Consider the following 27,258-nt stretch of genomic DNA (forward strand, 5'->3'; position numbering starts at 1 on the left):
GAATAATGTGCTAGGATGTACAAAAAAATAGTTATGAATTTTTTAATGTGCAATTTTGCACCATTCTTATACATTTGCTGGTCTCAAACTATTGCCTTCTCTTAAACAGTTCATCTGATTAACTTCCTATTTGGCATGGATGGACCCCTATCAGACTTAGGGGCACAAATATTCATTAAGATAACATGACATTTTAGGTGGGGGCGGAGCTTCAAATTATGTTTAATATTTCCTTTGCTGAGAGTGACAAAAACCTTAATAACTCAGCTGTAACAGCTTCAAAACATCTGAAACTTTGCAGGAACATTAAGAGTCATGACTTTATTACAGCTATGTGATAAACTTCCAAATTATCTACAGCGCCACCTATTTGTGGACAAAAATCTTATTTTTACACTTTCATGTACTGTGCAATGCCTGTTTGAGTAAATCAACTGAAAATGGTCAGAAAAGCTATAAGACATTGGAACATGAAGGCTCTCAACTTTTACGACTTTTCAATAAAGGGCGTCGCCTGTATGCCACTTCAAAGTCCGATTTCTGGCCAAAATGGTAAAAGTTGCTGTAATTGGACCGCAATGATCTGATCTTCTCTAAACTTAATTGGATGGAAGTCCAATGCGAAACACACCTACAAATCTATTTTTCATCGTAGTGTGAGCGCCACCTAGTGGGAGCAAAAAATAAAGCAGTTCCTTAACATTTTTATGTAATCTCCTAAGCCCGCTGCAGTGAATGAAAACTTATATGTTGTCTGACAAGCCATTAGACATGCCTTTTGCCCTCCACCAAATAGTACGATGTTCCGATAATGGACGTAAACTGTTCCACAGTGCAAAATCACACAACAGTAACAATAAAACCTGCAGTAACTCAGCCCACATTATCCCACCTTCTCTAAATTCACATATTTGATATGAGTCCAGAAATTAAGTCATCTACGAACTCATTTTTCATCATAGTGCCAACACCACCATGTGGCACAAAATAGTATAATGTCATTTGTGTGTTTTCTATTTACTTTGTTGAGCTGGTTGATCAAATGTAATAAAAATTGGACATTTTCTAACACATGGACTTCTAATGTTCACTTACCCCAACATGCGTGTACGCAAACATGTTCATACTCCTACTTGTTCATACCCTAACAAAGTCAAGTCAAAGTCAAGTTTATTGTCAATTTCTTCACCTGTGCTTAACATACAAAGGAATCGAAATTGCGTTTCTCACTATCCTCTGCGTTTTACATGTACAATAACAAAGTGTAGGTGCGCAAGACGAGACAATCCTAAAAACTAGATTCCATAGTAATAATGTAAAGTGCAGTATATTTGATCTACTTTGCCTAGCGTTGCTAAACTAATAACTAAAACTAAAAACTAAATACAAAAAAACAGGTATGACAAGATTACCCCAAGACAAGACATAAGTAGCAGCATATGACAAGATAGTCCAACAGTACGAGACGAAGTAAGACAACTCTGACTGTGGTTGTCCCAGTTGTGTGCATTTGAGGTAGTTGTTATAGTTCTAAGTGTAATCACTAGTGCAATAGAAGTACAATTAGAAATAAATATGGCAGCAGGATGTCTGTGCAAATTTTGCAAGTGCATGAGCAAAGTTTGAGTTTAGGTGGGGGGCCAGCTCGGTGTTTCTTCTGGGTGGGGCTGAATGTGGGAGAGAGGAGGGGAGAGAGAGAGAGAGTTCAGCAGTTTCACGGGTGGGAAGGTGGGAGAGTTCAGCAGTCTCACGGCCTGGTGGATGAAGCTGTTCCTGAGTCGGATGGTGCAGGAGCGGAGGCTCCTGTACCTCTTTCCGGAGGGCAGGAGGCTGAACAGACTGTGTGCAGGGTGGCTTGTATTGGTGACAATCGTGACGGCTTTGCGACTGAGGTGGGTGGTGTACAGCTCTTGCAGCGAGGGGAGTGGAGCACCAATAATCCTCTCAGCTGTCCTCACGATGCGTCGTAGAGCCTTCCTGTTGTAGTCAGTGCAGCTCCTGCCCCACACGGTGATGCAGCTGATGAGGATGCTTTCGATGGTTCCTCTGTAGAATGTGGTCATGATGGGTGGTGCGGCACTTGGCCGCCTCAGTTTGTGCTGGAAGTAGAGTTGCCGCTGTGCTTTCTTGGCCAGAGATGCAGTGTTGGTGGTCCAGGAGAAGTCATCGCTGATGTGCACCCCCAGGAACTTGGTGCTGCTCACCCTCTCCACTGCAGCACCACCGATGCTCAGTGGGGGGTGTTGGGTGCGGCCTCTCTGAAAGCTGACGACCATCTCTTTGGTCTTGCTGATGTTTAGCAGGAGGTTGTTGTCTTTGCACCATCTGGTCAGAAGCTCCACTTCTTTCCTGTAGTGGGTCTCGTCGCCGTTGGAGATGAGGCCCACCAGTGTTGTGTCGTCAGCAAACTTCACGAGGTGGTTGGAGCTGTGTGTTGCTGTGCAGTCATGTGTCAGTGAAGAGGAGGGGGCTGAGCACACAGCCTTGTGGGGCCCCCGTGCTCAGGGTGATCCTGCCTGAGATGTTGTTGCCAACACGCACCACCTGAGGCTTCTGGCTGAGGAAATGCAGCAGCCAGTTGCAGAGTGAGGTGATGAGCCCCAGTTTGTCCAGTTTGCAGGTGAGCTGTTGGGGTATTATGGTGTTGAACGCTGAGCTGAAGTCTATGAACAGCATTCTCTCATATGAGTCTTTCTTGTCCAGGTGGGTGAGTACCGGGTAGTTGGCAGAGCAGATTGCATCGTCTGTGGATCGCTTTGCCTGTAGGCAAACTGATACGGGTCCAGGCTGGGGGGCAGGATGGATTTTATGTGTGGCAGGACTAGTCGTTCAAAGCACTTCATGATGATGGGTGTCAGTGCCACCGGACGATAGTCGTTGAAGCAGGATGGGGAGAATTTCTTTGGCGCAGGTATGATGGTGGCAGCTTTGAAGCTTGATGGCACAATGGCTTGCCTCAGGGAGGTGTTAAAGATGTCTGTAAAAACATCTTTCAGCTCCTCTGCACAGTCTTTCAGCACCCTGCCAGGGATGTTTTCTTGACCTGCTGCTTTCCGGGTGTTGATGGCAGAGAGTGTCCTCCTCAGGCTGGCAGCAGACAGGCACAGAGGCTGGTCGTGCGAAGGTGGTGGTGTATTTCTTTGGGCGGGGGGTGTTCTGTTCCTCAAAGCGTGCAAAGAAACTGTTTAGGTTCTTGCAATGATGTAACATGCATAGGTGGGCGAGGGCCATTTATGGCTGCTTGCAGCTTTAGTTTTATTTTGATATTTGTATTATATGTGTGTGTATACGTATTTTGTTTTATATATATATATATATATATATATATATATATATATATATATATATATATATATATATATATATATATATTTTATTTATTTATTTATTTATTTTTTAATTATTTGATTTTATTTGTTGATTTTTTTGGGGGGAGGAGTTCAAATGGCATCAAGTTTTGCTTTCAGGTGGTTGGGATCTGTGGTTTGCACTGAAAGTTCTACAGTTGGTGTTATTATACGCGCAGTATTTGATATTGGAGATGTTTTCTTGTGGGCAAGGGGGTTCATTTTTCTTCGGAATGGATGGATGTGTGCATGTGGGATTTTGTTTGTTTGCTTGTTTTGTTTTCCTCTTTCTGTCTTTTGACATATCAGCTTTGTCCCATCTTTTGTGCTCAGAATCGTGACCTAGTCCATCAGAGCCATTGTAACAAAATCTCTCGCTGAAGTATGACCTCAGCCCACAATGCACTTAGATTTGTTTCATGGAATGTGAAGGGGATGGGGACTGCTACAAACCTGGGGTGAGTAATTGCTCACTTGTGTCAACTTAAAGCTGATATTTTTTATCCAAGAGACTCATATGCTCGATAAGGAAGTCATACGACCTAAAAAGAACTGGGTTGGGGGCACTGTACTACTCCTCGATAACTTTAATAGTAAAGCACAGGGCGTGGCTATAGTTATCAGAAAAGGAACTCCTTTTGCGGTAGATGAGGCTGATGTAAAAGACAGGATTGTTGTGATTTCTGGAACACTTCAAGGCACGCCTCTATTATTAGTCTGTGTCTATGGCCCTAACTGGGACCATAGCTCTTTCATGACAAATATGTTTGCTGCTTTCCTACACATTCAAAACCATTATATAATTATGAGGGGTGACTTCAATCTTGTCCAGGATCCGGTGCGGCATCATTCATCCACTAAAGCAGTTCCAGTTACACAGTCTGCAAAGACCTTACTCTCACTCTCTCAGCAATATGGCCTTATTGATCCTTGCAGAAATGTTCTAATGCAAGAACTTTTTCCTTTGTGTCTCATGTCCATCACACGTATTCACGCATTGATTTTTTTCTGCTAGATGTCTGCTTGCTTTCAAGAGTTGCCCAGGTGGATTATCATAGTATAGCAGTGTCCGGCCATGCGCCAACCTCCCTTGACCTGGCTTTGGTTGCCCGAATTTACCACCTAAAATGTGGAGGTTTAATTCTGTGCTCCTGGCAGAAGATTGTTATCAGTAATTTATACAGTCTCCAATTTCTTGATATATGGAGGGTAATGATACTCCGGAGGTAACTAGGGGCATTTTTTGGGAGGCATCTAAAGCCTATATTAGAGGCTAACTTATTTCATATATCTCCAATAGGAAAAAGGAGGAAAATTCAACCGTTTCTGGTCTTCTTAGAGATATTAAAAAGGTCGACGATCAATTTGCATCCAATCCCGATCCCTCTTTAACAGAGGGTTACTTTACAAATGGATTTTGATGTGGTTTGTCCTTGCAAAGGTCAGGAATTTGCTTTGGAAATCCAGATGACGTTTATAATCTGGCAAAAGAGCAGAGAAACTGCTTTAACATCAAGCCAGGGCTGAGGCATCGGCTAGAGTAATTCCAAGAATAAAGTCTGCTTTGGGGTTTACCTTAACTGATCCGCGTAAACCATACCTCTGCAGAGTTCTATGTCGCTCTTTAAACTTCAGACGCCCCACCCTCTCCTGATGTCATACTTGACAAGATTGACTTTCCTCAATCAGATAATGCTAAGGCAGAAATTCTGATTGGCCCCATTATGTTGGCAGAGGTTCAATAAGCTATTGGTTCACTTCAGAGTGGCAAGGCCCCTGGACCAGATGGCTTTACTGTTGAGTATTATAAGGCTTTCTCACCTTTGCTTTCTCCCATTATGAGAGACATGTATAATGAAGCCTTTTCCCTCGGACGTCTTCCTGATACCCTGTCGGGGGCCACCATTTCATTGCTTCACAAGAATGACAAAGACCCTTTGACTTGTAGTAGCTACAGACATTTCTCCCTTTTAAATGTTAATTTTAAAATTCTTTTTAAGATTCTTTCTAAGATTCTTCTCTAACATTCTGCATGCTGTCCTGCCACCTATAATTGGTCAAGATGAGACTGGCTTTATGCCAGGTAGACAGTCCTTCTCCAATACTAGACGCCTTTTTAACATCATCACTTCTGAGAGATCCCTAATTCCAGAGGTCATAGTATCACTTGATAGGCAGAAAGCCTTCAACAGGGTTGAGTGGGGCTTCTTATACAGGGTGTTGGCTAAATTTGGACTGGGTGGGGCTTTCTTGAACTGGGTCAAACTCCTTTACTCTTCGCCAAGAGCTTCAGTTCAGACAAACGACTTGTTGTCTCCTTATTTCCTCTTACATCGCAGCATGAGGCAAGGTTGTCCACTGTCTCCCATGTTATTTATTTTAGTGATAGAACATTTAGTCCTTTGGCTACATTCAGAAGCAAACTTTAAAGGAATCACACGCACAGATACAGTCCATTAAGTCTCCTTGTATGCAGATGCCCTTCTTGTTTTTGTCTCCGACCCAATTTCTCCTTCCCCACTATTTTTAACATCTTCAATGAATATGGCACATGTGTCTGGTTATAAGATCAATTATCAGAAGAGTGAGCTGCTATTCATTCATAGTTCTGCCAAGGAGATTTTCCCTTCTGTGTCACCCTTTAAGTGGTCAACTACAGGCTTTCGATATTTGGGTATCCAGATCGCCCCTTCCCTTTTGAATCTCAATCATAGCAATTTTATTCCTTCTGATCAGCAAGACTGAGGGGACTTTGGCCGCCAGTCGGCACTCCCCCTCTCACTTGTGGGTCGGATAAATCTGATTAAAATGGTAACTCTTCCTAAATTTCTTTATTTGTTTCAGCACCTTCCCGTCTTTCTTAACAAATCTTTCTTTGGAAGGTTAGACAAGCTAATCTCATCTTTTCTGTGGGCTGGTATACAGCCCAGAATTCGAAAATCAGTGCTGCAGTCTCCTAAGGACAAAGGTGGCTTTGCCTTACCAGTTTTTAGTTCTTATTATTGGGCAGCTAATATACAGAAGCTTTTGTTTTGGGTGTGTTAGAAGCCAGATTCACTGCCATGCTGGGTAGATTTGGAGAAGAGACTGTCATCATTTTTGTTGTGTTCACTTTTGTGTTCGCAACTTCCACTTTCACTGTCTGCCTTACAAGTTGTCCCTTAGTGTTGATTTCGGTGACGATTTGGACTCAATACTGGAAGCAAGTTTGGCTCTCAGTACCCTCCATTCTTATCTTCCCATACACAATGTGTTTTGCTCATTTCAACAACTTGCCAAAACATTTACCCTCCCATCATCTCTTCCGTTTTTTTCAGGTTAGGAACTTTGTTAAAAGAATGTTTTCCTCATTTTGCAAATCATCCCCCCCGAAACTTTGTTAGACACCCTTCTTTAAGTGGACCCTGTAATTATGGAATGTATTTCTGGTTTGTAAAAATCTATCTGGCTTTCATTTTCATCATCCATGATAGCCATTAAGAGTGTGTGGGAGGAAAGTCTCAATATCAAGCAAACTGAACAACAGTGGAATTTGGCTTTGTCTCTTGTCCACGCATCCTTCATTTGTACACATCACAGACTTATTCAATGCAAGGTTGCATATAGGGTTCACTATACTAATGCTAGGCTATCAAAAATGTATTCATCCGTAAAAATGTGCGGCAGATGCAGTCTCTCCCCAGCAAACCATGTCCATATGTTCTGGTCGTGCCCCAAACTAAAACCAATTTGGATGTCTATCTTTGATACACTGAGTCGTGCCAATGGCTACATTATTCCTCCTAATCCCTTATCCACAGTTTTTGGTATCCCCCCAGGCGCTGAATTGCCAAGCATAGTTGCACGAGCCTTGGCTTCCGACTATTTTGGCCCTCAGGTTAATCTTGCTACATTAGAAGCTTCCCCAATCCCCTTCACATACTTGCTAGAGAGGTGTTGTATAATTTGAAGCTTGAGAAGCTGAAATGTCTAATTAAAGGTTTGGCAAAGATATTTCACGATACATGGGATCCCTTTAAGCAATATATTAGGCCTTTGAATATTCCTTTTGATTTGGAGGACGAATAATAAATATACACATTTGCTTGTTTATTATTTTTATTATGTATTGTTCATTTTTATATTTACAATTTTTAATATCAACTGCTCAAAATATTCTGTGGCATCAGATCTATCTATGCATATCAAGATTGAAAAAAAAAAAAGTATAGCCTTTATGGACAATAATAGCAGAATTATGCTAATAGCAAAACTAACAACGTTGTGTCTATATATCAGTGGCGGTCCGTGAGTTTCACATGTACGCCTTCTGTGATGTCAGACTCTCGAAAAATACACCTCATGCGCACACGTACGCATTACTGGGTTACACAGGCTTTTTTCCGGAGCATTTATACGTCAATAAACCCGCATTAGCCATTTAAACTTGTCATTATAAGTGATGCTGTCAAAACTAATAATAAATTAATAATGAACAATATTAATAATAATTTAAAATAAATATCCACGAAATTTTATGAAGTCCAAATTACAAATCACAGTTTAAAATAAGAACATTTTATTTCTTTACTATGAATTGAATATGAACGAAATAAAATAACACAAACATATTAGAAATGAAACAATGAATAAAGAAAAGGCTTGCACTCACCAAAACAAACAGTGGTCACAATCAATGAGTCTTATCAACATCTCCCAGTTTTTCTTGACCTCTTCATGCTCTCTTTCTCTTCGCACTGAGATGTTCACTGTATCCACTCAGGCGTTCCCAAAAGTTTTTTAAAAGCACCGTAGTGCATTGAGGGGCTTTCTTTACCTAGATGTACAATACTGTATATCCTCTCAGGTGTCCCAATAAGTTTTTAAATGCACCGTAGCGCCTGTGTCCAGTTGTGCTTTGGTGTCTCGTTGCTGCCTTGGTTAAACAATTTACGTTTCCAAATCCAGTTTAGCTTCAAACACCAAATCGATCCTTTGCAAACAAAATGCATTTCCAGCAGAACTATTTGCCTGTAGTCAAGCCAAAAAATGGCAGTCTAGCTCACGCCCATGGTAGCTCAGTCAGAAAAATGGCCAAGTTGCGATAGGTTAGCTATTAGCTATGCTACACCTTTAACGCAATCAGCCAAAGCCAACACTGCGTAGCTTGGTTGTTGAGCATTGCACCGCCTTCCTGCAGTGAGCATCCACGCACGTCACGTTCAACGTGAGTCCTCTAGATGGCGATCTTATTACTCGATTGCAGCAGTCTATTAAAAATATGGGCCCGTTTACATGTGTCTTTGCACACGGCATTGAAGGTCCGCAACTGTTGAAGCGAATGCCCTCGCGCCTACAGGAGCAGGCAGATTACATACAGCCTGTCAACACAAGTTAGCTGAATTCTAATTGGCTAAAAAATCCAACTTAAAACGACAATACTAGAAGGAGCATAACCAAATGGATAAAATATAATATGACACGAAAAGAACAGAATATGGAGAATAATTTTATAAACAAAAAAAATATATAATATAGATATCAAGTAAAAACCAATTTAAAATGAAATTGACTTTCATTATAGTTATTACTATGCAGGTTTTTGACAAGGCCTACCCTCTTAGCTGTACGCACAAAGTTTTTATTGGATGCTTGAAAACACCCCCTCATCCAATAGGATCTATACTCAAACAATGGACGAATAGTTGATGTTACGTTTCAGTCACTCGGCACTTTTTGTCAGCAGACTGACACGTCACATCATGTGCACAGTCTTTATTGCTGTCTTCTAAAAGTGCCAAAATGAGCAGAGTGCAATCAGCAGACACGCTCTCAAGCAACACTTCTGCAGACATTGAAGCCCGCTTTCGAGACGTGCAGGCCCAATTTTAACCATTTTGGACCGACCAAGACTCACAGGCTACCCTCTTTTGCATATGCAAAACTACCACGGACGCGGACCTTAGCATGCGCAAAATAAAGACAGATGCGGAAGCACATACTGGCGCCAACGCTCAAACACATATATTTCAAATAAAAGTACAAACTTGCAAGAAAAAAAATCTTCAAGCACCAATGCAAAAATACATACATACGTCTCCTGCAATCCATAATGTGTTTATTTCACAATATACTGTACTCCCGCTGTGAGCATTAGTAAAGAAAATTCACTAAGTAGGCTTTGGCGGTGGATTAGTCGTGTCAAACGTTTCATCATAAGTTCACTTTTGACCAACAGTCAAGGGCCTATTGAAGGGATTCATACAGTAATCATGAGAAATGCATGATAAAACAATAGGTTTACAGTATATGTAAAATGACTTTATAATGGGACAAAAACTAGATTTAAATCACATTCCAGGTTATCATTTTCTGAACAACAATCTGAAACAATCAGAGACTAGATCTTGGTGCCTTTTGAATTCTTGTCTCTTTTGACATTCCAACAGATATTTCAGCTCTGTAGTTATTTTTTTTTTCAATGCTTTATCTTCGATGAAACACAAAAAAGTTGCAAAGTCCAAAAATTGTCATCAAAAAAATACAAGGCTTGAATTTGTGAAGTATTCTGAATATTATGAAGTTGGAACGGTTTGAAGAAGCCAAATAAGATAGAAGATACAAGGGAAAAACTGAAAAAAAAGTGGAATTGTGGGAAAATATTGAATTTTGAGAAGAGGAAAATGGATACCCCCATGCAATGGCGGGAATCTGGGGAATCAAAGTTGGAATGGTGAAAATTGGATGAGTAATGGCAAAGAAGGAGGGTTAAAAAGTTTTTGGGAGAACAGTGGGAATGAATGAGAAATTATGGGTAATAATATTAAAATAGTCCCCAAGGTGAAATGAATGAGTTAAATGTTGTGAAATGTGTAATGGGAAAGCTCAAAATGTGAAATTTTAAATCTCTAATTGGATATGAGTATTGGAATTGAAAAGATGGCATTATGGGAAATATTAAAATATATGAATAATTTGAATGATCAATGAGGTGAAATGAAAGAGTTAATTATTATGAAATTGAAGTGGGAAAGGTCAAAATGTGAAATGTTAAATCTCCCATCGGGAATGAATGGAGAATCCTCCAATTGAAAATGAATTAAGAACTGTCAAAGGGAGAAAAATATAGAATTATGGGAAAATAATGGAATGTTTGAATTACTGGAATGATGGGAATGAGCCCTAAGACGACATGTATGAGCTAAAAGCTGAAAATATGAAATGTGAAAGCTGTAAATATGAAATGTATGATCACCCAATGTTAAATCAATGGAATTTTTGAAAACAGGGAATTCTGGAAAATCTGTAAATATTTGGAATGAGAAAAATGGAAACAGTCGCCGCACGATTAATTGAAATAATATTAAATTGGAACGGTGTGAATCGGATGAACTGGGAATGAGTTGAAACGCACCGGAAAACGGGCGGAATAAATAAGAGGAACAAAATAAGGCTTTCGCCTTCACACAAGAATAATGCCGTACATTTATACAGCGCCTTTCATGAAACCCAAGGAGCCTTACAAAGCACAGCACAAACACACAGTAACCAGTGTTGGTAAAAGATACGTCGTGTAACCACAACTACCTAAGGATACAACAACATGTGACTCTGACGCTGACAGAGCGAGAATCGAACTGCCGACCCTTCTGGACGACCCCCTCTAATGCCTTAACCACGGCCGCTTACTGATGAAATGTGCTTTTTGTCCTCTCTTCCAAACGTAATGGTACAACCTTGTGGTACATATTATGTGACTTTTCACACGGAAATGTAATTGTAGCCAATGCAATTTAGGCTCATTTAACGAGCGGTAACGTAAGATGATCGCCGGTGGCTTCATTTATCGCTAAAGGAGTAAGCGGCATTATTGTATCCATCCTTGTATTAATCAGTGTCCTCAGATTGTATGTCAATCCGGATGTGACGCAATTCAACGGGAACCATCGGTGAAGTGAGTTTTCCAGAGTCGATAGTTTGTAGCGCGTACGGTTTGAAAAGAATCAAGTCTGGCGTAAATTGTCGTGAACTGTATTTATTTCAAATCCCAGAATGAAAACGAGACTGCGAGTCCGTCAAGTGTACAAGTGGCAAGGAGAACCTGTGAGGTTCGACAGGAAGCTGAAAAACGTTGAATATAGGTAAGGACTTGTCTTCCGTAATTGTTTAAGTCAAATGTTTTGCATTCGGCGTACAATTTGTTAGTAATTGTTCAAAACGGCACCTTAACGGCTATGGTGTTGCTTTTTACACGTACGTAAACGTGTACAAACTGTATTGATACTTTCTTGGCACCGTCACTTTGTTGCTCAATGACACCTGATGCATTGCAACCAACCAAACATTGGCGGTTCTAGGATTTTACTGAAACAGGGGCCACTATGGGGCCAAATGTAACCTTCAGGGGCAAACCATGTCGCCTTCATATCCATCCAGTGATAGCACTGCTTAACTGAACATCAATTGGTGACAATGCAATAAACACATTACCGAGGGGGTAGCGGTAAAACATGTTGACTGACTCTTAAAAACAGGAAACATGTACCAAGATGGCTGACTACGAGACTTGCCATGCCAAAAGGTGTTTTATATTTATGGCTGGAGTGTCCGTCAACTTTACAATAGGTTACATCCCTGAATACTTGGTTCCCTGCCATTGAGCATCGTCTGTGCAACAGTACTCTGGTCTGTGGAATTAGAGTGAAATAATTGTGGACTGTGTCCCACGAGGCTGGCATGGTGCTCACAAATGAATAAGTATCCTTTTTTTAAACTTAAAATAAAACAAAAATCAGAAACGTTTGCAATAATTCTTTTTATTATTCAGTCTTGTGTCCATAAAGAATACTATAAAGCACACAGAAAATATTGGATTGCACATAGAGCAGATGAGCAACAACTTTTACCCCCCCCCCCCCCCCCCCCCCCCACACACACACACACACACACACTTCAGAAGAGAAGAACTCTCAGATTGCTGTGCTTAGAGCTAAAACACGGGCAGTTCTTGTGGAAGCAGTCGTTCCCCATCACTGGCTTTCATTCGTTGAATCTGCAGCATCTGATAGAACTAACAAAGAAATACAGTGATCCCCCCTACTTCGCGGTTAATGGGGGATGTCAACCGCCTGCGAAGTCTGAAACCCGCGAAGTAGGGTATCAGTTCCTAGATTTCTATGTACGCCCCAATATAGCCGCAGTAACCATAAACAATGCTTTTTTTTTTTTTTTTTGTATTTTTTGCGTACTTTATTTCCTTTCTCCTATTATTTAACATTACATTATCCTTATTAACATTATTAACAATATTGTATATTCATTAAATAACTAATATTACTTAGTTTGTTGAGAATTTGTTCTCAGGGCTGGTTATCTGCACCAAGACTCCGGTGAAAAAGTACGCAAGTCATCACACTGAACTTCACATTTATTTTGGCTCATGAATGGAGTATCATGTAGTATCTGTTGAATAATAAATCAACAACGATGTTCAAGTCAGTCAACTAACATATAAACACTTGCCAAACTTTAATCTCTGAATTTACTGTATTTTTAGCCGACATTAGCGGGTTGGCAACAAGTAACAACAACTACTAACTGTAAAGTGCAACCTCTACACAAACAAACACATAAAAAGAATAAACCCTCATCGCTTACTAAACATAGGCAGTAGTGTGCGTTATCAACATAAATGATAATAAACTATAAATATGAGCTTACATTGTCATTCACTACGTCACCATAACGAGCCGAATGACACACAGAGAACTTAAAACAGGAAACGGAAATGCAAGGCGACACGACAAATTAAAAGCATGCATTTCAAAATAAGATAAAAACGTCACAAACTCTAACGCTTGAAGAATTCTTAACATAGTTATTAACTAATTGTGTGAAGGTGAAACCTTCACACATGTTAATCTACCTCTTTATTATTATTGTGTGAAGGTGGAACCTTCACACACGTTATTCTACCGCTTTATTATTATTATTGTGTGAAGGTGGAACCTTCACACATATGTTATTCTACTGCTTTATTATTATTGTGTGAAGGTGGAACCTTCACACATGTTATTCTACCACTTTATTGTGTGAAGGTGGAACCTTCACACATACAGTATGTTATTGTGCTCAGCCATTTTCTTTATTGTGTGAAGGTGAAACCTTCACACTTATGTTTTTCTCCACCTTTATTATTATTGTGTAATTCCTCATTCCCATTTTCCTCACCAAAACTTTGTAACCTTCTATCTTGGCCATTCCTGCTCCGATTCCCATCGTTCCAACTTTAATCGATTCCCCCAGTTCCCGCCATTCCATGGTGGTATTCATTTTCCTTTTCCCAGAAATAAAATATTACCCTCAATTCCACTTTTTCAGTTTTTCCCTTATATCTTTGCCATTCCTTCTCCGATTTCCACCATTCTAACGTTAATCGATTCCCCTGATGCCCGCCATTCCATTCGTGTATCCATTTTCCTCTTCCCATAATTCAAAATATTCCCACAGTTCCACATACTGTACTTTTAATGAACCAATTCATTTTCAATGAGGTCATTCATTGTGTTGGGGTTTGGCCTTTGTGGACTACTGTTTAGGTAGACAAAGTACTCCATTTCCCATGGGGTCATAAGTTGGCCATCTTGGACACTTGGCTACATACACCGAGACTCCATTTCCCATCAACCCTCAGGGGTGGCCATCTTGGATATCTGATCAGACATCTCATAAGCGCTCAGCCCAACTTCCACCCAGGATGGCAGCCATCTTGGTTAACTCAGAACAATAAAAACGACTCTCTCCAAATGTTGAACATCCAAACTATGAAATATAATCCCCCAAATTTCAGAATTTGTTGTTTGAGTGTATTTTATTTCTTCCTTTTTGAAATTTTGTGTTATTTTACAAAATTCAAAGAATTGTTGTTTTTTTCACTTAATGACTACAGGTGTTTGTCCAATTTAGTCCGATTCAGCGTTTAACCGTTCATCTTGACCCTGCCAATGACCTCCGGGTGGCATTTACCCACAATGCATCTTTTTTGCATAAGTAATAGCCCCCTAAAACTCGTGAAAAATCTGATTTTTTTTTTTTGTTTCCTCTTGTGATATCTCCATTTGCGTCCGACCTATCCTTATCGTTCCAACTTTAGGTGTTTCCCATTATGGGTTAGATTGCCAAGAACACCCTCGCACCAACAATTTCAAGTTTTTCCCATTTTTTACCCATAATTCCTCAGTTCATTGTTCTTGCCAAAACATTGTAACCTTCTGTCTTTGCCATTCTTCATCCGATTCCCACCGTTCCAACTTTAATCGATTCCATTCGTCCCCACCAATTCATTGGTGTATTCTTTTACCTCTTACCAGAATTCAAAGTTTTAACACAATTCCACACACTGTACCTTTAATGAACCAATTCATTTTCAATGAGGTAATTCATTGTGTGGGCGTTTGGCCTGCATGAACTACTGTTTAGGTAGACAAAGTGGTCCATTTCCCATGGGGTCATCAGGTGGCCATCTTGGACACTTGACTACATACACTTAGACTCCATTTCCCATCAACCCTCAGGGGCAGCCATCTTGGATATCTGATTAGACATCTCATGAGGGTTCAGTTCAACTTCCACCCAGGATGGTGGCCACCTTGGTTAACTCAGAACAATAAAAACAACACTCTCCTAATGTTGAACATCCAAACTTTTAAATATATTCCCCCAAAATTCAGAATTTGAACTTTAAGAGTACTTTTTTCTTCCTTTTTCAAATTTTGTGATAATTTACAAAATTAAAAAAAGTGTTGTTTTTTTTCACTTAATGACTACAGGTGTTTGTCCGATTCAGTCCGATTCAGCGTTTAACCTTTCATCTTGACGCTGCCTATGACCTCAGTGTCTTTTACCCACAAAGCATCTGTTTTGTATAAGTAATAGCCCCCTAAAATTCGTGAAAAATCATATTTTTTATGTTTCCTCTTGTGATATCTCCATTTGCGTCCGACCTATACTTATCGTTCCAACTTTAGTTGTTTCCCATTATAGGTTAGATTGCCAAGAACACCCTCGCACCAACAATTTCAAGTTTTACCCATTTTTATACCCATAATTCCTCATTTCATTGTTCTCACCGAAGCTTTGAAACCTCTCTGTGCCAATCTTCATCCGATTCCCACTGTTCCAACTCTAGTTGATTCCATTCATCCCCACCAATTCTTTGGTGTATTCATTTACCTCTTACCAGAATTCTAAATTTTCCCACAATTCCACATACTGTACCTTTAATGAACCAATTCATTTTCAATTCCCCCAAGTCCCGCCATTCCATCGTGGTATCCATTTTCTTCTTCCCAGAATTCAAATTTCACCCACAATTCCATTTTTTCAGTTCTTCACTTATATCTTTGCCACTCTTCATCCGATTTTGACCGTTCCTACTTTAATCATTTTCCCCAATGCCCGCCCATCCATTTTTACCCACAATTCAAAAATTACCCACAATTCCACTTTTTCAGTATTTCCCTTATATCTTTGCCATTCCTGCTCCGGTTTCCACCATTCCAACTTTAATCGATTCCCCTGATGCCCGCCATTCCAAACGTGTATCCATTTTCCTCTTCCCAGAATTCAAACTTTTCCCACAATTTCACATACTGTACCTTTAATGAACCAATTCATTTTCAATGAGGTCATTCATTGTGTGGGTGTTTGGCCTGCATGGACTACTGTTTAGGTAGACCAAGTACTCCATTTCCCATGGGGTTGTCAGGTGGCCATCTTGGACACTTGGCTACATACACTGAGACTCCATTTCCCATCGACCCTCAGGGGCGGCCATCTTGGAAATCTGATCAGACATCTCATTCAGTTTTTCCCTTCTATCTTTGCTATTCTTTATGCGATTCCGAACGTTCCAACTTTAATCGATTCCCCCGATGCCCGCCACACAATTCAAAAATTACCCACAATTCCACTTTTTGAGTCTTTACCTTCTATCTTTGCCATATCTTTACCGATTCTGACCATTCCAATTTGAATTGATTCCCCCGATGCCCGCCATTCCATTTTTACACACAAATCAGAAATTACCCACAATTCCACTTTTTCAGTTTTTCCCTTATATCTTTGCCATCCTTCATCCGACTACTACCGTTCCAACTTTAATCGATTCTCCCAAGTCCCGCCATTCCATTTTCTTCTTCCCAGGATTCAAAACTTACCCACAATTCCACTTTTTCAGTTCTTCACTTATATCTTTGCCACTCTTCATCCGATTTTGACCGTTCCTACTTTAATCATTTCCCCCAATGCCCGCCCATCCATTTTTACCCACAATTCAAACATTTCCCACAATTCCAATTTTTTAGTTTTTCCATTATATCTTTGCCATTCTTCATCCGATTCCTACCGTTCCAACTTTAATCGATTCCCCATATCCCCGCCATTCCATTCGTGTAATCATTTTCCTCTTCCCAGAATTCAAGATTTTCCCACAATTCCTCATTTTTCAGTGTTTTCTTATATCTTCTACAGAGTTTGGCCGATTCAAACAATTCCAAATCTGTATCATTCACATGTCACAGATTCAAGCACTCAAACTTTCAACATCACTCTAGCGTTCAGCACCGCTACCTTCAAAGGTTACACCTTCACACGCAATTTCTTCAGGAATTGCACATTTTTGTGTGAAGGTGAAACCTTCACACTTATGTTTTTCTCCACCTTTATTATTATTATTATTATTTTTTTTTTTATTCCGACCGTTTTTTAGGTACGTTTCAACTCATTCCCAGTTCATCCAATTCATGCCGTTCAAACTTCATATCATTCTACATATTCATGTTTAGTGCGGGTCTATTTTTCAAGTTTCAACTTTTCATCGTTTTCCTACAATTTAAGTTTTTGTACCGTAAAAATGGCCTAATGTTAAGTGAATGGGCTGGTCTTCGTGCTTTATTTTTAAACTTTAACGTTTTCGATATTTCCTATGTCTCGGTGGCGCATGGGATTTGTGTACGGCATTCGCACTTCATGTTCGTGGGTTCAATCCCAGGCTGCGTCATTTTTTAGTTGTGTGAGTCTTTTTTAGTTAGTGCGGGTCTATTTTTCAAGTTTCAACTTTTAATCGTTTTCCTACAATTTAAGTTTTTGTACCGTAAAAACGGCCTAATGTTAAGTGATTGGAGCGTTCTTCCTACTTCCTTTTAAAGCGTTCACGGTTTCGTCATTTCCCGTGGCTCAGACGTTCTGTTGACGTATATCTACTACATGTTCGTGCGTTCGATCCCCGCTGTGTCTTTTCACACATTCAGTGTTTTTTTCAGTTAATTCAGTATTTTTTTTTTGGTTTCAATTCCTTCCCAGTTCATCCAATTCATGCCGTTCGAACTTCATATCATTCCACATATTCACGTGAAGTGCTTTTTTATTTTTCAAGGTTCAACTATTCATCGTTTTCCTACAATTTACGTTTTTTATACTATTCATATTTAAAGAATTTAGCCTTTTCAAACTGTTCTTACTTTCATTTCATCTTTTCATTCCACAGTTGAACTTTTTTCAGTTTTTTAACTTTGTATTATTCGTAGTTCTTCATAGATTCACGTTCAAAAATACTTCATTCCCTAGTGTGGTCTTACACTGCCCCCCAGTGGCCCAGTGGTAGAGTTGTCATCTTCAACATGTCCGTGTCCCGGTTCGGGCAAATCGCGTTTCACGTTTACAGTTCAACTTTCAGCTACAATTCAAGTTTTTGTACCGTAAACATTGTCTAATGTTAAGTGAATGGTGTTGTTAAGAAGTTTCTGATTATACTTAACGATTTCGTGTTTGAATCGTTCTGTTATTACTATTTACGTCTGGACATGTTTCTCCTGTGGTCATGTGATCTTCCTAGCAACCGCCTAGCAACTAATCACAAGTTGTGTTTCTTTCCTCCACTACCAATCAGGACTCTGTTTACACTATCATAGGTTGTTTTGCTCTTTCACCGGTAGTCGGCAGGTATCGTTGTAACGGACAGTCATTTTTTCTGCTTTCAATCATTCTGTGGATTATCTCATTCCTTTCATTATTATTCCGTGCGTCCATGAGAATGTAAGTACAGTTTGAATATGTTGTCCGTTCGTGGTATTGGATACATGTTTACGTTTGCACTGCTTCACTTTGTCCATTAATGTCTAAGTTGTTATTGCACCTAAGTTTGGTATAATTGCTAAAGGCAGATATACCGTACTTTTCATACTTCACTTTTAGTATTCACGTTAAAGTTTCATCCACAAAATGTGCGTATTTGTCGCTTGTTTGCCGTGTGTGCCAATGTGATCTTTCCGCCGTAAGGGAGTGACGTCACCGCCCACTCAAATCTATTCGGCTCCATTAACTCTTTCCTACCTAACGCACATTTTGGAACGATTGGGTTGAATTCATTCTTCCTATCATTGTACGGTATGTTTGCCTGTGTTGTTTATGTTATTCTAAGCTAATATAGAGTCATGTGAGCATATGATGTAACATATTGTACAATGTTAGTTATGTTAGTTATCAATGTTTAGTGAATGTTCTCTGCTCTCCTTTGCAGAGACCACACACCCACAATCAAACATAGAACACACACAGAACACACAAACACAGAAACACACACACACCAACCCAGATAAATAAATAGAACATTATATACAAATAAAGAGTGGCATGAGAGTGTGCATCGTCTTTATGTTCTGGCCGGACAACCTGATAAGATTGAGGATCCTCTGAATCAGTCAAGTACAGTCCTTTCAAGGAGGTCACAAGTTTGGACGCTACTCCGACACCTCCATTACAGGTGTGATTCAAAAACATGCAGGATACAAGCCCTCGAAGACTGGAGTTTGACACCTATAGTTTAGTTACACAAAGTAATCCATTTCCCATGTTGCCATCGGGCGGCCATCTTAGACCACTGAAGACTCCAACTCCAATCTGCCCTCATGGGCGGCCATCTTGGACATTTTATTAGACGTCTCATTACCTTTCACTACTGCTTCCACCTAGTACAGCATCTGGCTTGGTTAACTCAGCTTGATTCATACGTTTTAGTTTTTTTCAGTTTTTCAACTCTGTATTATTCACATTTCTTCACTGTTTCACATCAATCCACAATCCACCTCATTCAATCCACCTCATTCAAATGATAAGCTCATTAACAGGAGTTTAAAACTCCAGTCCTCGAGGGCTGATATCTTGCATGTTTTTGAATCACATCATTCACTTAACATTAGGCCTAATGTCACAGATTCACACTATTCCAGTTCAACTTTTCTCAGTTTTTCAACTTTGTAGGATTCATAATTTTTCACAGATTCACATCATTCTCCAGTTCAACTTTTTCAGTTTTTCATTCATCTTCAAATTCCACAGTTCAACTTTTTTACAGTTTTTCAACTTTGTATTCATATTTCTTCACAGATTCACACCATTCAATCGTTCCACATCATTCCACTTTTCAACTCCCAAACCTTCAACGGTTTCACCTTCACACGCAATTTCTTCAGAAATTGCACTTTTTCTAGTCTACTTATTATTATTATTCCGCCCTGTTTTTCGGCACGTTTCAACTCATTCCCAGTTTATTTATTTCACCCCGTTCCACTTTCATGTTATTCCACCTATTCGGGAATGAGGGGTTTCCATTTTTCACATTCCAAATATTCACAGTTTACCCAGAATTCCCGGTTTTCCACCCCAAAAAGTTCCATTGACTTACATTGGGTCATTTTTCGTTTCATTATTACAGCTTTCCCTTTTAATATTTTCAATATTTAACTCATACTCTCGTCTTAGGGATCCTTCCCATCATTCCAGTAATTAATACATTTCAATATTTTCCCATAATTCCATATTTTTCCATCTTTAAATATTCATAATTCATTTCCAAAGGGAGGGCTTCCCATTCATTCCCAATGGGAGATTGAACATTTCACAATTTGAGCTTTCTTTTTTCATATTCATAACATTTAACTCATTCATTCTGCCTTATGGCTCATTCTCATCATTCTTAGAGTTCATATTTATTCATATTTTCCCATAATTCCATATTTTTCACCTATAACAATTCATAATTCATTCCCAATGGCCGATTTTACATTTCTTATTTGAAGCTTTCCCAATATCACATTCAAATCATTCAGCTAATGCATTTCACATTGTCATCATTACACATTATAACACATTCCAGTATTTCATAAATATATTAAAAATTTTACCCATAATTCCTCATTCCCATTTTATTCACCAAAACTTTGTAACCTTCTATCTTGGCCATTCCTGCTCCGATTCCCACCGTTCCAACTTTAATCGATTCCCCCGATGCCCGCCATTTCATTCGTGTATCCATTTACCTCTTCCCAAAAATTAAAAATTTTCCCACAATTCCACACACTGTACCTTTAATGAACCAATTCATTTTCAATGAGGTCATTCATTGTGTGGGCGTTTGGCCTACTGTTTAGGTAGACAAAGTACTCCATTTCCCATGGGGTCGTCAGGTGGCCATCTTGGACACTTACCCGCATACACTGAGACTCCCTTTCCCATCAGCCCTGTGGGGCGGCCATCTTGGATATCTGATCAGACATCTCATGTAATAGACCCCTAAAACTCGCGAAAAATCCGATTTTTATGTTTCCTCTTGTGATATTTCCATTTGCATCCGACCTATCCTTATCGTTCCAACTTTAGGTGTTTCCCATTATGGGTTAGATTGCCAAGAACACCCTCGCACCAACAATTTCAAGTTTTTCCCATTTTTTACCCATAATTCCTCAGTTCATTGTTCTTGCCAAAACATTGTAACCTTCTGTCTTTGCCATTCTTCATCCGATTCCCACCGTTCCAACTTTAATCAATTCCATTTATCCCCGCCAATGCTTTGGTGTATTCATTTACCTCTTATCAGGAATCAAAATTTTCCCACAATTCCACACACTGTACCTTTAATGAACCAATTCATTTTCAATGAGCTCATTCATGGTGTGGGCGTTTGGCCTTCGTGGACTACTGTTTAGGTAGACAAAGTAATCCATTTCCCATGGGGTCGTCAAGCGGCCATCTTGGACACGCCCACATACACTGAGACTCCATTTCCCAAAAGCCCTGAGGGGCGGCCATCTTGGATATTTGATCAGGCATCTCATTAGCGCTCAGCCCAACTTCCACCCAGGATGGCGGCCATCTTGGTTAACTCAGAACAATAAAAACGACTTTCTCCAAATGTTGAACATCCAAATTATTAAATCTTAATCCCCCAAAATTCAGAATTTGAACTTTAAGTGTACTTTTTTCACACTTTTTGAAATTATGTTATATTTTACAAAATTCAAAATGTTGTTTTTCCACTTTAATGACTACAGGTGTTTGTCCGATTCAGGCCGATTCAACGTTTAACCTTTTATCTTGACCCTGCGTATGACCTCAGGGTGTCATTTACCCACAATGCATCTGTTTTGCGTAAGTAATAGCCCCCTAAAACTCGCGAAAAATACGATTTTTTATGTTTCCTCTTGTCATATCTCAATTTGCGTCCGACCTATACTTATCGTTCCAACTTTAGGTGTTTCCCATTATGGGTTACATTGCCAAAAACACCCTCGCACCAAACATTTCAAGTTTTTCCCATTTTTTTACACATAATTCCTCAGTTAACTGTTCTGCCAATTCATTGCTGTATTCATTAAACTTTTACCAGAATTTAAAGTTTTCCCACAATTCCACACACTGTACCTTTTAATGAACCAATTTATTTTCAATGAGGTCATTCATTGTGTGGGCGTTTGGCCTTCGTGGACTACTGTTTAGGTAGACAAAGTACTCTGTTTCCCATGGGGTCATCAAGCAGCCATCTTGGACACTTGCCCACGTACACTGAGACTCCATTTCCCATCAACCCTCAGGGGCGGCCATCTTGGATATCTGATCAGACATCTCATGAGCGCTCAGCCCAACTTCCACCCTGGATGGCGGCCATCTTGGTTTACTCAGAACAATAAAAACAACACACTCCTAATTTTGAACATCCAAACTATGAAATATAATCCCCCAAAAATTCAGGATTTGAACTTTAAGCGTACTTTTTTCCTCACTTTTTGAAATTTTGTGATATTTTAATATATATATATATATATATATATATATATATATATAATCAATCGTGTTCCCCTAATATTAAATATGATGCAAATTCAGCATGTTGAGGTTTTTGTGACAAATTTTCAACTGTATACCCCCTGTAAATATACAATAACGGGACAAAATCTGACACGCAAACAATATTTCACTTTCTGTTCATTTTAATTAATTTTGTTGCCTTTTTTGTGGGCCTGTTTGTACAAACATACCGGATAGGGCTTTGACTTTGTAGGTTGAACCACCAAGCCAGATTTTCTTATTGTTGATGTCAACATATAAATATCAAGTTATTTTACAGAGCCAATGTTGATGCAAAATTTTGTGAGTTTTCAATGTTTAGGGCAGCTAAAATGTCATTCAGGCAAAGAATAATGGTATGTGACAAGATAAACTCTTTCATTTACAATCGTGACCAAATTGGACGATTTGCTCGGAGCAAATTGAACATTTCCAAGGAACACTAATTCAACATTATAATGCTTTCAACGATTCACTGCAGTCAATTCAAGCATAGGATCTGTAGCAAAGTCTCATCACTCTGTTGTCATTGATTACTATTTACCAAAGAATGTGCTTTTTCATTATCATTGTGATTAAAATAGTCATTTTGTTTTTCTGATCACAATGTAAATGCTGATCAGTAGCATTTTCACAGATATGTAATTATGACTTAAATGTTTCAAATTTTGATTCAGCTATGTTTTTCCTCTCTTAGTTCTTTGGTCATCAGTGTCGAGGGTCTACCCAAGCGCCACATCATTAACACTGGTCAATACATTCTTATTGAGGGTGAAGAAGAAGACAATCCATATGTGGCCAAAGTTATCAAGCTGTTTGGGAGTGGTGAGTCTCAATGGAAATGAATCTAAACAGACTAAAAGCTCAGGTCGATCACAGTTATCTCTCTTTGCACTTCGGGCCACTCCTATCAGTGCATTGAGGATCTTTTTATTTTTTTTTCATTTAAAAAAAAAAAAAGCTATATTGCATAGAGATGCGCTGAACATTCCCTGCATGCCAGACAGACAAGTTAACTGTAAATGCACATGCCACGGGCAGTCCTCTGACATTAAACTACTGCAGTACACACGTTTACTTACATTTTAAATGATTTAACCTTATACAGTACATTAACTGTACTGTTATTCCTTCCTGTTTCCATCTTTGCTGTAATCTCATAGAGTTGCTGGCCTCATATTAGCGGCGCCTGTATGTCTAATTAGACGTGAAGCCTGTCATGTTTCTGACCAAACATGATAACAGAGTTTACACATGAAATTTAATTTTTTTACAAAAGAAATCTAGGTAAGCGATGTACAACACTCCATTGCAGCGCTCCTCTTTTCTCCTCCTTCCTGTGAGTTTCATGAGGAAGGCAGGCACTCTTACAAGACACATGATTGGCTTCCGGCGCGACCATCGACCAATGAGGGCAGTAGTTGTAATCTACTCCCACCCTGGAGTTGTAGCTATTCCTCTCCTCATTGGTTACACTTAAAGTCAATTAAAAATAATGTTTTTAACACGTTATCGGCTCAACCTACTGACTTCTTACTGTGATTGTCATTACCTGCTTCTCCCTCACGCTCTCACTGAAGTAAGTCAAAGTCAAGTCAAAGTCAAGTTTATTGTCAATTTCTTCACCTGTGCTTAACATACAAAGGAATCGAAATTGCGTTTCTCACTATCCTCTGCGTTTTACATGTACAATAACAAAGTGCAGGTGCACAAGACGAGACAATCCTAAAAACTAGATTCTTATCTATAGTAATTTAAAGTGCAGTATATTTGATCTACTTTGCCTAGTGTTGCTAAACTAATAACTAAAACTAAAAATTAAATACGAAAAACCAGGTATGGCAAGATTACTCCAAGACGAGACATAAGTAGCAGCATATGACAAGACAGTCCAACAGTACGAGACAAAGCAAGACAACTCTGACTGTGGTTGTCCCAGTTGTGTGCATTTGAGGTAGTTGTTATAGTTCTAAGTGTAATCACTAGTGCAATAGAAGTACAATTATAAATAAATATGGCAGCAGCAAGTCTGTGCAAATTTTGCAAGTGCACGAGCAAAGTTTGAGTTTAGGTGGGGGGCCAGCTCGGTGTTTCTTCTGGGTGGGGCTGAATGTGGGAGAGAGGAGGGGAGAGAGAGAGAGAGAGAGAGAGTTCAGCAGTTTCACGGGTGGGAAGGGGGGAGAGTTCAGCAGTCTCGCGGCCTGGTGGATGAAGCTGTTCCTGAGTCGGGTGGTGCGGGAGCGGAGGCTCCTGTACTTCTTTCCGGAGGGCAGGAGGCTGAACAGACTGTGTGCAGGGTGGCTTGTATCGGTGACAATCGTGACGGCTTTGCGGCTGAGGTGGGTGGTGTACAGCTCTTGCAGCTACGATGTGTAAACATGCCAGCAATTTTAGCTTCACTGTATGTTAAGCAAAGACACTAATGAGGGCATAAATTGTTGCATACATGTCTTGACGCTGACATGTGACCAGCTTGTTTGTGGCCTGACAATGATTTATGATTAGCCTAGGGCAGGGGTGCTTAATGCGTCGGTCGATCGCCGAGGTAGTTTCGTCGACCTCGTGACATCGTACATGGGGGGAAAAGTCAGTTAAGAAAAAGAATGCCATTAAAAATAATAATCATTAAAAAAACACACCTGGGAATACTAAGTACTGTGAGTTTCTCAGGATGGAAACAGTGATAGAAGCAACCACAACAATATTTGCCCTATGCCTCACCTGAGGCAAAGAGGAACTAACTAATCAATAAAAACACCTTGCTGTTTATAATCGGGAGTTCCTCACTCTCTTGGAGGCGAAGATTATGAAGTTGAAGCAAAACAAAAGCATATCAAGGTTGTGTTTACAGAAGTGCTCCACTTGCTAAGATCTGAAGACATTTCCCATTATTTTAGAACCATAAAGTAAATGTAAATCAAAGTCAAAGTCAAGTTTATTGTCAATTTCTTCACATGTGCTTAACATACAAAGGAATCGAAATTGCGTTTCTCACTATCCTCTGCGTTTTACATGTACAATAACAAAGTGCAGGTGCGCAAGACGAGACAATCTTAAAAACTAGATTCTTATTTATAGTAATAATGTAAAGTGCAGTATATTTGATCTACTTTGCCTAGAGTTGCTAAACTAATAACTAAAACTAAAAACTAAATACGAAAAACCAGATATGGCAAAATTACCCCAAGACAAGACATAAGTAGCAGCATATGACAAGACTGTCCAACAGTACGAGACAAAGCAAGACAACTCTGACTGTGGTTGTTCCAGTTGTTTGCATTTGAGGTAGTTGTTGTGGTTCTAAGTATAATCACTAGTGCAATAGAAGTACAATTATAAATATGGCAGCAGCAAGTCTGTGCAAATTTTGCAAGTGCATGAGCAAAGTTTGAGTTTAGGTGGGGGGCCAGCTAGGTGTTTCTTCTGGCTGGGGGCTGAATGTGGGAGAGAGGAGGGGAGAGAGAGAGAGAGTTCAGCGGTTTCACTGGTGGGAAGGGGGGAGAGTTCAGCAGTCTCGCGGCCTGGTGGATGAAGCTGTTCCTGAGTCGGGTGGTGCGGGAACAGAGTTTCCTGTACCTCTTTCCGGAGGGCAGGAGGCTGAACAGACTGTGTGCAGGGTGGCTTGTATCGGTGACAATCGTGACGGCTTTGCGGCTGAGGTCGTTGGTGTATAGCTCTTGTAGCGAGTGGAGTGGAGCACCAATAATCCTCTCAGCTGTCCTCACGATGCGTTGTAGAGCCTTCCTGTTGTAGTCAGTGCATCTCTCGCCCTACATGGTGATGCAGCTGGAGAGGATGCTTTCGATGGTTCCTCTATAGAATGTGGTCATGATGGGTGGCGCGGCACTTGCCCGCTTCAGTTTGCGTAGGAAGTAGAGACGCTGCTGTGCTTTCTTGGCCAGAGATGCAGTGTTGATGGTCCAGGAGAGGTCATCGCTGATGTGCACCCCCAGGAACTTGGTGCTGCTCACCCTCTCCACTGCAGCACCATCGATGGTCAGTAGGGGGTGTTGGGTGCGGCCGCTCTGGAAGCTGATGACCATCTCTTTGGTCTTGCTGATGTTTAGCAGGAGGTTGTTGTCTTTGCACCATCTGGTCAGAAGCTCCACTTCTTTCCTGAAGGGCAGAGCAGACGGGACAGTTTGGCTCTCGCTGTTCTCAGGACTGATTTCCCCCAGCTTTGAAGGCCTTGTCTCTGGCCCTCAACAGCCTGTGGACGTCTCCTGTTAGCCATGGCTTCCGGTTGGCCCATGTGGTGATCCTCTTGATGTGGGTCACGTCGTCCATGCATTTGGTGATGTAGGAGGTCACCGTGTCTGTGTACCCCTCAATATCTGTGATGCCGTTGTAGGTGGCTGCTTCCTTAAAAATGTCCCAGTCTGTTGAGTCAAAGCAGTCCTGTAGGGCTGAGGTTGCCCCCTGTGGCCACACCCTTACTTCTTTCAGTGCAGGTTTGATGACTTTAACTCTTGGTCTTTATGCAGGCATTAGCATAATAGTGAGGTGGTGAGAGGAACCAATGTGGGGGAGGGGGTGGCTTTGTACGCTCCTTTGTGCTGAGTGTAAACAGTCCAAAATGTTATGTCCTCTCGTTGCAAAGTGGATATGTTGATGAAACATGGGGAGAACAGTTTTGAGATCAGCATGGTTGAAATCCCAAGCGAGGATGATGAAGCCATCTGGTTGTGCTGTTTGTTGTTCACTGATAGCCTGGTACAGTTCGTTCAGCGCCGCACTTCTGTTGCTGTTGTTA

The 27,258-nt window shown here is 40.2% G+C and overlaps 1 protein-coding gene across 6 annotated transcripts in view; it reads left to right on the forward strand.

The window, feature by feature from the left end:
- Positions 1-10,941: 10,941 nt before the first annotated feature.
- orc1 (origin recognition complex, subunit 1) overlaps positions 10,942-27,258 on the forward strand; it is a 105,457-nt gene continuing 89,140 nt past the window's right edge. For 3 of the 6 annotated variants that reach the window (XM_088426501.1, XM_088426503.1, XM_088426505.1), the window contains exons 1-2: positions 11,287-11,467; positions 23,203-23,330. In XM_088426501.1, the coding sequence (XP_088282627.1) occupies positions 11,379-11,467; positions 23,203-23,330 (217 nt within the window). In that variant the 5' untranslated portion in view covers positions 11,287-11,378. The other 3 variants (XM_088426502.1, XM_088426504.1, XM_088426506.1) reach the window with 3 other exon arrangements.

Source organism: Hippichthys cyanospilos, chromosome 10 (assembly GCF_059441005.1).
Source record: "Hippichthys cyanospilos isolate Australia breed blue-spotted pipefish chromosome 10, RoL_Hcya_1.0, whole genome shotgun sequence".
Classification (NCBI taxonomy): domain Eukaryota; kingdom Metazoa; phylum Chordata; class Actinopteri; order Syngnathiformes; family Syngnathidae; genus Hippichthys; species Hippichthys cyanospilos.